This window comes from Tenrec ecaudatus, chromosome 4, assembly GCF_050624435.1.
Source record: "Tenrec ecaudatus isolate mTenEca1 chromosome 4, mTenEca1.hap1, whole genome shotgun sequence".
Classification (NCBI taxonomy): domain Eukaryota; kingdom Metazoa; phylum Chordata; class Mammalia; order Afrosoricida; family Tenrecidae; genus Tenrec; species Tenrec ecaudatus.
In genome coordinates, this window is record NC_134533.1 from 201605136 (window position 1) to 201618212 (window position 13077).

Genomic DNA, 13077 nt, shown 5'->3' on the forward strand with positions numbered 1-13077 from the left:
ACCCTGGCACTAACCGGCAGGCCGGGGTCTCCTTTCTGTCCAGGAAGCCCCGGGCCCTCGCCTCCAGTCACGCGTCCAGGCTCCCCCTGCAGGGACAGAGAGCAGTGGGCAGAGTCCAGGTGTGGTGGCACGGAGGGGAGGCTACCCAGGTTCCTCCCTAGGGCACCCTGGTGCCCTCCCTTTCCCTTCACCTACCGGCTCCCCTTTCGGGCCTCGGGGCCCTCGGTCTCCCTGGAGACAAAACAGAACAGAGTGGTGCTTGAGAGGCATGAGTCCCAGGGAGGCCTCTCCTCGGTCAGTAATGCCCCACCCCTGAGGTTCCCCACCCCACAGAAGAAGAAAAAAACACCTGGGGGAGAGGGCCGGATGGGGGAGGCACCTACCGTCTCTCCGCGAGGGCCAGGCCACCCTGGGGAACCCTGTCATCAGGAGAGGTCAAAATCAGAACCACCTCCCCGCGACTCCCACTCAGGTAGTGCATCCCCCTTAGTTGAAGCCATGAGCCCAACACAGGGCCCACTGTGGCAAGGCTGGCTCACCTTTGGGCCTGGGGTCCCGGGAGGTCCAGTGCGGCCAGGGCTGCCTGGAGGCCCATCCACTCCAGGGAGGCCCTAAGGAGCCAATGAGGTCAGGCAAGATGGGTCTCTTCCCCTCCCCAGGCCCCCAGTGTACTGGGGGAACCCAGAACGTTCATCCAGACTTCTCGCCCCACAGGACCTGAGGGTTGTCAGGGACAATCCCGTGGCGCCGAGAAGTGGCCACTGGGAACGGATGGAGCCCAGTCCCAGGCCCAAAGACAGTGATGAGCCCAGGCCCAGGCTCAAGGACAGCGACGGGCTGCTGCTCTTCCTCTGGGATGGACAGCCTCCACCGGGGCCCTCCAGGGGGCTGTGCAGTCCCACCCCATCCCAGTCATCCAGAACATCTCTGATGTGGGCTATAATCTCCCCTTGGGCTTCTAGGAGTACCCTGTCATTTTAATTCTGTTTTTCCCTTCTCTCTTCTAAAACCCTGGGGAAACCTTGAGCAGCATCCCCAGAGGAAGCACCCCAGGCCCCACACTCACCCTCTCTCCTTGTACAGTGGTGCTTCCGGGGGGCCCCCGGGGCCCTGGGGAACCAGCCCTGCCCTGAAAGCAGAGAACAGGTAAGATGGGAGTGAGCCAGGCTGGACATAAGAGGACACATGGGGACAGGCACTTACCGGGAGACCAGGGGGCCCAGCGTGTCCTGTCAGGCCCTAGGAAGAGTGACCCAGTGAGGCCTGAGCTGCCAGCACCCCCCCACCCCCCGCTGACCACGCTCCCATCCTCTCAGCCCCCACCGGAAACACTCACGATCTCACCAGGCTCGCCCTTCTGGCCCTGGGGAAACAGGAGCAGATGAGGCTCCAGGTCGGCTGGAGAGCCAATGCAGCCCTCAGCCCGGGGCGCTTACCTTGGGACACTGAACGGTGCAAGGTCCTGGCTGTGGCTGTGGACAGAGGGTCTCGGTGATGTCACACATGTTTATCAAGAGTCCCCAGATCCCCTCCTAGTCCCCCCAGAGGCTTCTTCCGAACCTGGGTGCCTGATGCTGCCTGGCACAGGGCTGCTGCCAGCCCACCAACAGCCCGGTACAGACTCAGGCCATCATCCACAGCAAAGAAAGTCTGTGCAGGGTCCGTGGCGGGCACCAACCGACGAAGCTGCTCGGAGTCAGCTCCCGCCAGCCCCAGTATCATCACGCTGAGCCCTAAGAAGCATGTCCAGGAGTAGCCAGTGTGAGGACTCTACTGTGGCCCTCTCAGCCTGCAGACCCTCTTCCCACCCACCACACTCCTTACCAGCAACCTGGGCCTCACGGATGGCACCAAAGATGTCACCTCTCAGGGGTTCATCCACCAACAGAACCATCACCCCAGGGGCATGCCGGCGGCGCCCAGGAGCATCCGGTGCCAACAGGTGCCTTTGAGTTGTAACCACGGCAGAGCCTGGGAGGAAAGCCCTGTCAGAACCCCCCACTTCAAGCTCCCCAGGGGGAAGCCCCCGGAACCCAGGCTCACCCAGGTTGTTTCCGCTGGGGTCTATGTAGGGGATGTCACGGATCTTCTGCAAGATGGTTCCAAGGTCATGGGAACTGTTCAGCGGGAACAGAGGGGAGGGCCGGTGACTATAGGACAGGAGGCCAACCTGGTGGAAAGAGAGAGATCCTGGGGAGAGGGACAGGTAGAGATGGGGTGTGGGGCACAGAGCCTAGCGGTAACACCGTAAGGTGGGAGCTCGAGAGGGAGGAGGTAATAGAACAGGCATGGGGGAGACACAGAGCTGAGTGTTGAATAAATCTATACGATTTTTTAAATAAAAACCCTCAACCTCTCTGCCATTGAATTAATTCTAGCTTTCAGCAACCTATAGGACAGAGTAGAACTGCCCCCTATGGTTTCCCAAGTCTGTAACTGTTGATGGGAGAAGAAAGCCTCATCTTTCTCCCAAAGTGCACTTGGTGGATTTGAACTGCTGTCCTTGTGGCTAGCAGCCCCATGAGTAACCTACTAGACATGTCACCAGGGCTCCCTAGCCTAAACTACATAGGGATCAGCCAAGACAGCAAGATAGGGAGCCAAGGAACTCTGGCCTAGGAGACTAGAGTTGGTGGGAAAGGTAGGATGAGGTGGAGCTGGTATAGCCGATGGGCAGGAGTTGCAGAGGTTTAGACTTAGACTGCCTCTCTGGGACCAAACCTGAATCGCCTGAGGCCCCAGGGGCCCAAGTGCAGACACCAGACGCTCCAGAGCCCTCTTCACGGCCTCCGAGCGGTGAGCATTGTCCCGCGTGGTATGCACCAAGAACACCACATCCATGAAGCCCTGGGGGCACCCTGCAGGAAGCAGCTGAGTCACCAACATGCTCAGCCCATCCAGTCACACTCTGAAGGCCCTCCCAGATGCCCACCGACCTGGGCTGTGTGTGACAGAGGCCTCTGGGCCCCGCACGCCATCCTGGACAGGTGTCAGGAAGAAGACGTAGGAGACACCAGGCTCCAGGCCAGTCACCCGCTGGGAGTTTGAGACTCCCGGCAGTGTCTGCGGGGTCCCAGGCACCTCTGCAGGGGACAGAGCTTTGTTAAACAGTAACCCTTCATGGGGCCCCAAATGCCAGCCCACCCAGCCTGGCCTCCCCCTCACCTTGACCAAGGTCTCTGAGTGGCCGCCAGGACAAAATGTAGCTAGATGCCCTGGACACCGGGGTCCAGGCCAGGGTCACGGAGTCTATTGAGGTGCCCACCACCCGCAGGTCAGTCCTTGGGACTTGAGGTGACTCTGAAGGGGAAATCAAGGATCAGGGGTCAGAGGCAATGTCTTGGTGCCCTTTGAAGAACTGGGTTATCTTCATGAAGGCAATGTCGGGCGGAGGGTGCTGGGACCAGCCTGGCACTGGGGGTGGTAGAGAGGCCACAGCAGGAGTTGCTCAAGGTCAACTGTCCAGAAAACCAGGGTGGGCAATTTGTGGGGGAGACTACACCAAAGCAGGGGAGGTCACACCAAGACAGGGGGTCACACCAAGGAGGGGAAGATCACACCAAGACAGGTGATCACACTAAGGAGAGGGAGGTCTCACTAAGGTAGGGGGAGCACACCAAGGAGGGGGAGGTCACACCAAGTTGAGGGAGGTCACACCAACAGGATGGGTCCTGTGAGCTCACCAGTGTGTGCAGTCACCTCGGTGGGGGGTCCTTCTCCAGCTGGGCCCAGGACACTAAGCCACACGTGGTACAGGGTCCCTGGTTCTAGTCCATCCAGGTGGTAGCTGCTGGACTCAGGGCCCAGCTGCTGGACCTGCTTCTGGCCACCTGGAGTAGGCATGGGAGGAGGGGTGGTGGGAGCAAGAGGGTGGGTCAAGGGAGCAGCAGACGCTGCCCAGCACACTCATGGACCCACCACTTCACTGACTGCTTAGGGGGCCATCTACTCTCCTGCCCACCTTTGGACAGATTCCCCCAATCTGCTGATCCTGTCTCCTATCGATAAGTCACTGATCCCTCAGCCTATGACTGACAGGTCCCACCCACCCTCATTGACCCCCTCAACAATCCCTCTGCCCCACTGACCAGCCCCCTACATCCTGGATGCCAACAGTCAGGGGCGCCCTACCCGGAGCCCCTCTCACCCTCAGGTCCCCAGCGCAGGAGGTAGCCGAGTGCCCCGGGCACCGGCTCCCAGCGTAGCCTCAACGAGTGCTCTCCACGCTGCACGATGCGCAAGGTCCTCAGGGCGGGGGGCGCCTCGGGGGCTGCAGAGAACACGCGGGACTCGGAAGGGCTCTGTCCCCACAGGCCAATCCTAGCTGGTCATTGTCCCAAGCGGCCCCTCTGCAAGTCCAGGCGGCAGGCACCCTCCTCGGACCCCTGAGGGCTCACAGTTCCCATCTAGGGTCCCCCATCTAGTCCCATGCACAAGCCCCGGGTCCCAAACCGTCTGGGAGAGCCTACGTGTGGTGACGACGACGGAGACCGGCGCGCCCTCGCGATCCCCAACCAGCGCAGTCACGTGCACCGAGTAGCTGACACCGCCTTCCAGGCCCCGGATCTCCGCAGAGTCCCTGTTTCCCGGCAGGAGCTGCTCCTGAGTGGGGCCACCTGGCCAGGAGAGCAAGTGGTAAGAGCCAGGGGTGGGAGTGGCTTGCCAGGAAGGACAAGAGGGTGGCCAGCGCCAGCAAGCATACCCTCACTCCGGCCCCAGGACAGTCTGTAGTGCGTGGCTCCATCGACGCCCACCCAGGTGACCCGCAAAACATCACTGGATGCGTTGAGGATCTGCAGCTTTGAGACCGTGCCCACGGGTTCAGGTGCTGGAGGCAGAGGCAGGGTGAGGGGTCAGCTCCAGGAGAAAAGGGCGGCAGCAGCATCGGTCAGCATGTGGTTAGTGTGGACAGGGGGCAGTGCAGGCAACCCCTGAGAGGGAGTGGGCAGTGTGGGGATCAGGAGATACATGGACATTTACTCAGTGTGGGGCTGGCCAATGGGGTTGGGCAGTCACAGGAGTGGGCTGCTGACACTGTGAGAATACACGGCAGGGCCTGGGGCCTGATGAGGCCTGGCTAGCAGCTGGCCAGGATCCACTCACCGGTCCTAACAACCACAGAGGCAGGAGCCCCGTCCACGCCAGCCACGTGTGCCCGCACATGCACTGTGTACTCGCTGTCCGGCTTCAGCCCGTCCAGCTCGGCCACTGTGTCCTCCCCAGAGACCAACTGGGACCTCTCAGGACCTGGGGTAGGGATGGGGTGATTTCAGGACACACACACACACACCCAGAATCACAGTGAGGCTGTGCACCCAGGAGGTCTGTTACAACTCCTCCCAATTTCAAGATGAATAGGTATTGGCGGTGGTGATGTATGGACAGAAATGCCTCCCCACTAACCCCCTTCCCTATCTCAGCCATCATTCGTGCCTTGTACTATCTGGTGCCCCCTTGGACTTGAACCCTGGGGCAAGCTTGCCTCCTCCCCTTGCTACACCCCTGGACCCATCTCTGTTCCAGCCAGACCTGTCTCCCCCGACCCTCTGGAGCCCCTGGTCCCCACCATGCCCTGAGCGCCAGGAGATCCGGTATCCAGTGGCCCCAGGAACTCGGGTCCAGTTGATGGTGACAGATGAGCTGCCTGTCTGAGTCACGTGGATGGTCCTTACTGGGCCCAGTGGTTCTGGGGAGAAAGGTAGTGGGGGAGAAAGTCTGATAGAGGAGCTGGCAGCGGGGTCTAGCAGGAGAGGAAGTAGAAGGGTGGGGGAGGTAGTGAGGGTCATGTGAGAAGGAAGGGCAGGGGGGTCTAACAGGAGGCAGCAATTCCATGGGGAAGGAGTGGGGGCCCTGACAGATGAGGGAATGGAAATCTAAGGAACTGCAGTGTCTAACAGGGGAGGTCAGGGGATCTGGCAGAGGTCAGGGGATCTGACGAAGGTCTTAGGGGTTGGGGATGGGTCTGAGGAAGGAGAGAGGATAAGTGTGAGAGGGGAGGCAGGGAGGAGCCAGTAGAAAAGGCAGCAGTGGTCAGTGAGACTGACATTCTGAGGGTGGAACGGTGGGAATCTGAGGCAAGGGGCTTCAGAAGAGGCAAGAGAGACTGAAGTGGAAGCAGGGGCTTCCAGGGAGGAGGCTGTTGGAATCTGAAGGGGAGACTGGGGTTCTGGGGAGAAGCAGGGCCCTTGGCTGGGAGGCATGGGGTCTGAAGGGGCACGGGAGGCGGAGAGCCTGGTCAGACCCTGACCAGTTTGAGCCACAATGGCCACTGGGGAGCCTTCTTCTCTTCCACGCAGAGCCGATACGGCCACTTGGTAGGAGGTCCCAGGCCGCAGCCCTGTGATGTCTGTGACAGTAGAGTCTCCTGAGAGTATCTGGCTGGATGTCTCATCTAGAGGCAGAGGAGCAAGTTGGCGTGGGTCCCCTCAGTCCCTACACCCTAACGACTCACACACACACACACACACACACACACACACACACTGACCACTGCCGGTCCTCCAGCTGACCCGAAATCCACTGGCTCCAGGCACAGGCCCCCAGGCCACCCTCACTCGTGTGGCATCTGATGCCACAACCCGCAGCCCTGGGATGGCAAGTGTAGTCTCAGGCTCTGTGATTCAAGTGAGGCAAAGATGGGCGTCAGGAGCAGGAGCAGAGCAGGCCAGACAACTGCCCACCCCCCACCCCAGTCTCCATGCAGTGCTCACCGCGGCGCACAGTGAGAACACTGGCACCACCCTCTCGGGTGCCCACTCGAGCAGACACCCGCACGGTGTAGCTGAGCCCCGCCCGGACGTCATCCAAGTCAAAGTCCGTCTGACTCCGGGGAAGCACGAGTGTCCTCTCAACCCCTGAGGGACAAGGCGGGGTGGGAGAGCATGGCTTAGTGATGCCCGGGGACTTGGGATGCCAGAGCTCAGTGAGAGGCAGGGGTGCGGGCTGATGGCGGTCGGTGGGGGCCAGGGACACAGAACGAGGTGGGGATCTGGGGACGGTGAGGTCCGTGAGAAATGGGACGCAGGATGACGAGGTCACAGGTGGACAAGAACACAGGGTGGCAGAGGTCAGTGCCAGGGACACGAGGTGGAAGTCCATGGACAGCAACAGAGGGTGAGACGGTGGAGGAAAGGAAGTCACGGGGCCATCTTTGCTCAGTGCCATCTTGGGAGGTGGGTGGGTAGGAAGAAGGGGAGGAGGCCACAGGGGCCCAGGAGTGGAAGGGTAGGTGAGGGTGCACTCAGACCAATGCTGGAAGGGGCAGTGCTGGCCAGGTTCCCTCACCCTGGATGCTGCGCACAGTGATGCGGTACTCGGTGGCCTCTGGGACTGGACTCCAAGACACCCGCACTCGTTGCCCGGGCAACTCGATCGCTTGTAGGTCTGTCACCGGGCCCACGGGCAGCTCTGGTTGGAGGGCACAAGGTGAGAGGCGGCCTGGAGCCCCAGGTGCTTCCCCGGCTTTCCGCAGCCAGCCCCACCAAGCCCTCACCAGTGGGGACCACAGCCGCGGGCGTGGCCACCTCTCGGCCCTCGAGCAGGGTGTAGAGCGTGAGGCGGTATTCCGTGCCTGGCTGCAGCTGGTCCAGAAGGTAGCTGCTTTTTTCAGCGGAAAGCTCCACCTTCTTGGGTGGCTCTAACCCTGGAGGGCGGGGCGCAGTCTGGTCAGCTGAGGCCCGGCCTCCTGCCCGCCACCCCCACCCCGACCCCTGGTCGGGCACTGACCACTCTCTCGCCGCCACTCTAGCCGATAGCCTCGGGCTTCTGGCACCAGTTTCCAAGACAGCAGGATGGACGTGGGTCCCAGAATGACCGGATACAGAGTCTGCTCGACGGAGGTGTCTGCCCAGAGCACATGGGGCGTCGGTCACTGGCCCGCCCCCACCCCGCCTAATGAAAGTCCTTGGCCTTATATCTCACCTGTGCGGGCAGTTAAGGTGGTGGCAGGCCCCACCGTGCGGCCAAGTAGTGTGCTCACAGTCACCTCATACTCTGTGCCAGGCTTCAGGCCCCGCAGCAACACTGACCGCTGCCCCCCACTCAGCTCCTGGTGTTCTGCAGCCCCACCTAGGAGGGCATGGGGGACACAGCAAGGTCAGTGGGTCCTGTAGGCTCATGACTCTACAATCTATTCCTGTCTGAGGCCAAGAGCCCCCTGCCCCCAGCGGACACATGTCACTCACCACTAAGGTCCCGCCAGCTCACTCGGTAGCCAGTGGCACTGGACACAGGCCCCCAGGCCACCAGGAGGCTGTGGGTTGTGGTGTTCTGGATGGTCAGCTTCGGCCCCTCCAGGGCAGCTGGGGGAAGGTCCCATCAGAGATGAGGGGTGAGGAGTGGGAAAGGACATGGGGTGGGTAGTGGGGTTAGAGGGGAAAGCATCACTCACTGGTCCGAGCTGTCATGCTCACAGCTTCCCCAATGCTGTTGGCGTAGAGAGCAACCACGGTGACCTGGTATTCGGTCTGCGGCCGGAGGCCCTGTAGCTGGATGCTGGTCTCATCCGCTGGGACGCTCACCTGGGCCAGGGTCAGAGGTCACCTCATCTTGCCCAGCCAAGTTCCCAACCCCCTGCTCCCCACTTCTTCCCATCCTTACCTCTAGCCGCTCGCCCGGCAATGGCTGCCCAAGTCCTGTCAAAGGAGCGTACTGGACCTTGTAGCCAGTCACAGGGCCGCTGGCTGCCGTCCACTGTACTCGGAGAAATTGACTGCCCGCCTCCAACAGCACCAGTTCCCGTGGGCCAGTGCTCACGTCATCAGCTAGAAGTGGAGGGAATTGTGGGGTATGGAGGCAGGAGGGTCAAAGGTTGGCCCTGGTGGGGAGCACATGGTGTGGGCTCGGCACGTCTAGGTCTGGGTCAGGAGACAGCAGTCCCAGCGTGGTGGAGTCAAGGACCAGGAGCACTTGGGGTAGAGTTCACACTGCCAGGGCAGGGTTGGGGTCAGGGGCCTGTGGGGGCAGGAACTCACGAGGCAGGGTCACAGGCACACCGCCCGCAGTCGTGCAGACACGGCGGGAGACAAGGGGTAGCAACGTCCTTAAGATGCTGAAGTCATTGACGAAGAAGAAGAAATCGCTGGTGGGCTGGGAGGCAACCCGCTTCAGCTCCTCCGGGTCGGCGTTCTTGATCCCTGAAGTGACACCCACCGAAAGTCAGCGGTCACGTGCCCTCTGACTGATCCTTGTCCCAGCTGACCTGGCCCCCCAGCTTGATGCTCACCGACAGCAAACAGCTTGACACCCTGCCCCTTCAGCCTCTGGGCCGCGGCGTCCACCAGGTCCTGGGACTTCCCATCTGTGATGAGGATGCAGACCTGGGGCAGGAGCAAGGGTCCGGTCAGGGCAACCTCAGACACTTGATCTGAGGCGCCTGGGGAAACCTGGGAAGAGGAGGGGTCACCTTGGAGACACCGGGCCGGGCCAGGTGGGGCAGGAAGATGTGGTCGGCCACATGGAGGATCCCGGCTCCAGTGCGGGTGTTGCCCCCCTTGTAGGAGAGCTCACGGATAGCCCGGATTGCATCTGCCCCCGAGCTGAACGCGTCCAGGCCAAATTCTGTCCTGTAGGGTTGGGCAGTGGCAAGAATCCAGGGGCAGGCCCTCTCTAGGCCCTGCCTCTAGGAAACTTCCACAGGAGAGGTCCTGGGCATCAGACTCCCTTGGGAGTCCTCTTGGTTCTGTGGTGTCTGATCTCCCCTCCCCGCCTCCCTCCCACCCCCCACCCCCGCCCATTGAGAGAGCCTCTAGCCTGGCCTACCTCTAGCCCTAAGTTAACAGGTGCCCTTAAGGACCTGCCTGGGCTCAGGCAGGCCCGGAGCTCTTGGGATCTGACAGCCTGAGGGAAGGAAAGACCGAATACCTTGTTAATAGTTACAGAGAAAGAGCCTGATGGATGGGAGGAGAGAGGATGGCCAGAGCAGGACACAAAGGCCCCCTGGGCCATGGAGGGGCTGAAGTGGTCAAAAGGTTGGCACATGGGGTGTCCAGTAGCCAAGAGGCATCTGGGGGTCCCCACCTCCAGATCATAAACATAGCCCTGCCTTTGATGGCCTACAAGCCTGGGGGGGGGTCCCAAGGAGACAGGGGGGACCCCTGCCTCTCTCTACCACAGAAGGTCCTCCCTGGGGGCAGTCTCTGCGTTCCCCAAATCCTATCCTGGAAGTGGCCTGACTTGGGGGTTTCTGGGCTTCCATCCTCTGTCCCAGGGAGGATCCCCAGCGCCTTCGGCTCCCACTCACTGTGGGTCGTCACTGTACTGCACTGCTGCAAAGCGCACTCCCTGCGCGCCCGCGGCCCTGGCGAAAGGCAGCACCAGCCCCTCCAGGAAGCCACGGATCTCTCGGAAGTTGCTGCGGCCAATGGAAGAGGAGCCATCCAGAAGGAACACGATGTCAGCCGAGTACAGACGCGTGCAGGTCACTGGGGCAGGGAGGGGAGGTCTCTACATCTTCTTGGAGCCCTTGACCTCCCTCCCCGCACTGGGGTCCTTGGGGGCTGGGGTGGGGATGGCTGCATCCGTTCATGTGAATGGGGCCCGGCGGACGACGCGGTGGGGTGTTGCGCGCGGAGGGTGGGGGCATGCGGGGCAAGAGCGAGCGGGGCGCACGGGGGAAACCGGTTAGCGGGTGAATCTGGGCGCCCGTGCGGGTTTAGGAGAGGCGGGCGCACCGCGGCGGGGCCTAGGGCACTCGGAACACCTTTGCAGGGCCAGCATTGGGGATGAGCGGCGGGGGATGGGGTTTGGTGGGGTGGGGGGTTAGCGGTTTGAGCGACCCGGCGGGTCCCAGGAGGGTTTGGGAAGTTCAGGGCGATTTGGTAGGAATTCATGCGGGTCTCGTGGTAGGGCCCAGGATGGAGGGTGATGGAGCCACGGGTGACAGGGTGCAGTGCCCCGGGCGGGGTCCTTCCTGCGCCGCGCACACCTCTCTCCCGGTTCTGGGCCCGCACCCCTGGCGCCCCTGCCAACACCCAGGAACAGAGCGCGGCCACCAGGAGTCGCAGCCGCATCCTGGGTGGGGGAAACGGTCAGCCAGCTGGGACCCTCACGCTGCCCCTCGCCCCCGCGGCCTCTACGAGTCCGAACCCCATGACCACGCTACCCCCACCCTCGGTCAGCTGCCTAGCCCGGCCTTGCCTGCGCGTCCGCCCGCTCTCGCCGCCGCAGCCGTCCAGCCTGCACCGGGCAGAAAAGTCCCGATCCCGGAGGGCGGAGCGGCGGGCGGGGACCCCGGCAGCCCGCCCCCACCCATCCCGGCTAGTCCCCACCCCCCGCCCCCCTCTGGGGCCAGCCGATCTGACTCTAGTTAAGTGTAAAGCCCCCTCCGGTGGCCCTTGGGGTTCCCCTCCTGAGCTGATACCCAAGGGAGTCTTCCCAGCCCTGCAGTGCCAGAAGTCTGAGTGGCTTCGGGTCAATCCGAGTGACCAGTGACAGGCCTGCTAGGGGCTGGCATGGAGATAAGTTCCTGGAAACTGAGGGGGCAGCTGCAGAGGTGGGTAGGGGAGGTCACAGCTGGCGATGATGACTCACCCCCACCCAGTGGGGGAGCCCAGACAAGCCCTCTGGCCATTGTCCTGTTGCAGACATTCCCTTGATCCAGACACCCCCATCAGTCTAGTCTGTTCAGCCTCCTATGCCCCACCCCACCCTTACCATTACCAGTCCTAGCAGCCCTGACAATTGAGGACCTCTGAGAGTATGCTAGGGAGACACAGGCCCCAGGTATCGCCCTCCTGACTCTGCCCTCCCCCCACATGGTGGGAATAGCCAGAAGGAAATGAGAGCCTGTGTTACATTATGCACACACGTGTGCCTGAGCTGCCATCCAGCTGTGTCTCAGTGGGAGAGGGGGCTGCCCCAGATGTGGAGGGAGGGACCACCCACGGTGTGACAACTCATCCCTCAGGAATCTCCAGACCTCTGCTCACACCCACTCTGATGAGCTGCCCTCACCCCAGGTCGGCTACCCCCAGAACTGCACAGCCTCAATCTGCCTAGATTCGGTTTCTTGAATGATGCTTTTTTTTTTTTTTTTTTTTGAGTGATGCTTCTTAAAGACCCCCTTCCTCCTATCACCCCCACCAGGCACAGGGTCCTCCTGGGCCCCTCCATCCTTCCCTCCCTTATACCCAGATAATCCTGAGACCCAAAGCTTCAGACCTGTACTTGCCCACTCCTCTCCTTACCCAGTCTGACTACCCATATCCCTTCTGATTGGCTTCTGTGACTGCATAGTTCCCCCAGTGGACCCCCACCCACACACCCAAGTTCATGGACAATGGCTTAAGGATGCGAGTCTTTCTTAGGCGGTGACACCAAGACAGAAACACTTCTACAAAGTGCGGGTCTCCAACTAGCCCTGCCTAGTTATTGTCCCCAGTTTGGGGCAGGCCAGAAAGCACACCAACATGCACCATTATCGCCTGCCCCTTCTGACATGGACTACAGCTAGCAGGCAGGGCAGGGATGGTGTTTCTGTTGAACTCAGGCCTGATGGCTGTCTGGATGGCCAGAGCGAGGGTGGGGGGGCAGCAAGAGCATCCATACTGCCCAGGGACAGCCCTCCCTACCTCCTCCGTTACCCCACACTTAAGAGTACCAGAGGACCAGATAGACTGCTTATCTAAGCAGCCATCCTGCTGTGTCTGCCCCCAGGCTCTCTTCCTGGGTCAGCAACCTCTACTCTGCTCGGTAGCCAGAGAGCCTTGCTCCTGCCAACTCTGCCCACATCTCATCTTCCAGAGCCTCCGACAGATCTGCTCCGCTTGGCTTTCAAGGTGCAACCAGCTGGATCACTGACAGTGTGGTACATGCCTGGGCCCTTAGGCCTGCAGCAGACCTGGGCTACAGGAGAAATCAGGTCCTGATTCCCAGGGGTTCAGACAGTTGGTTTTCCTGCCTGGCCCTGGCAGGCACCACAATTTATCCTCCCAGACCACTGGTCAGCACCAAGGTGCAGATGCCTGGGCTTCGCCCTATCCAGCAGTGTTTTTCAGGCTGGCCAGATAGGTAGTGCCCAGCAGCTCCTGACCTCGAGGCAGTGGCCACAGGTCTTTGGCTTCCTTTGTGGCAGTAGAG

At 61.4% G+C, this 13077-nt stretch overlaps 1 protein-coding gene across 2 annotated transcripts in view; it reads right to left on the reverse strand.

Moving 5' to 3' along the window:
* Positions 1 to 11416, reverse strand: part of COL7A1 (collagen type VII alpha 1 chain) — a 32426-nt gene extending 21010 nt beyond the window's left edge. Inside the window, exons 1-36 of one of the 2 annotated variants that reach the window (XM_075547299.1) lie at positions 11360 to 11416; positions 10925 to 11010; positions 10241 to 10421; positions 9404 to 9563; positions 9224 to 9317; positions 8973 to 9134; positions 8599 to 8762; positions 8390 to 8519; positions 8184 to 8300; positions 7921 to 8067; positions 7726 to 7842; positions 7493 to 7642; positions 7285 to 7407; positions 6711 to 6854; positions 6488 to 6613; positions 6248 to 6391; positions 5567 to 5686; positions 5104 to 5247; positions 4703 to 4828; positions 4470 to 4616; positions 4148 to 4270; positions 3684 to 3830; positions 3166 to 3300; positions 2937 to 3083; positions 2722 to 2858; positions 2044 to 2170; positions 1825 to 1971; positions 1561 to 1733; positions 1437 to 1472; positions 1337 to 1363; positions 1204 to 1239; positions 1067 to 1129; positions 540 to 611; positions 384 to 419; positions 196 to 231; positions 15 to 86 (exon numbers count right to left, since the gene is read on the reverse strand). In XM_075547299.1, coding sequence (XP_075403414.1) covers positions 15 to 86; positions 196 to 231; positions 384 to 419; positions 540 to 611; positions 1067 to 1129; positions 1204 to 1239; positions 1337 to 1363; positions 1437 to 1472; positions 1561 to 1733; positions 1825 to 1971; positions 2044 to 2170; positions 2722 to 2858; positions 2937 to 3083; positions 3166 to 3300; positions 3684 to 3830; positions 4148 to 4270; positions 4470 to 4616; positions 4703 to 4828; positions 5104 to 5247; positions 5567 to 5686; positions 6248 to 6391; positions 6488 to 6613; positions 6711 to 6854; positions 7285 to 7407; positions 7493 to 7642; positions 7726 to 7842; positions 7921 to 8067; positions 8184 to 8300; positions 8390 to 8519; positions 8599 to 8762; positions 8973 to 9134; positions 9224 to 9317; positions 9404 to 9563; positions 10241 to 10421; positions 10925 to 11009 — 4095 coding nt within the window. In that variant the 5' untranslated portion in view covers position 11010; positions 11360 to 11416. Of the gene's footprint in view, positions 1 to 14; positions 87 to 195; positions 232 to 383; positions 420 to 539; positions 612 to 1066; positions 1130 to 1203; positions 1240 to 1336; positions 1364 to 1436; positions 1473 to 1560; positions 1734 to 1824; positions 1972 to 2043; positions 2171 to 2721; positions 2859 to 2936; positions 3084 to 3165; positions 3301 to 3683; positions 3831 to 4147; positions 4271 to 4469; positions 4617 to 4702; positions 4829 to 5103; positions 5248 to 5566; positions 5687 to 6247; positions 6392 to 6487; positions 6614 to 6710; positions 6855 to 7284; positions 7408 to 7492; positions 7643 to 7725; positions 7843 to 7920; positions 8068 to 8183; positions 8301 to 8389; positions 8520 to 8598; positions 8763 to 8972; positions 9135 to 9223; positions 9318 to 9403; positions 9564 to 10240; positions 10422 to 10924; positions 11011 to 11136; positions 11214 to 11359 lie in introns of those variants that run through there. The other variant, XM_075547298.1, reaches the window with a different exon arrangement.
* Positions 11417 to 13077: the final 1661 nt, after the last annotated feature.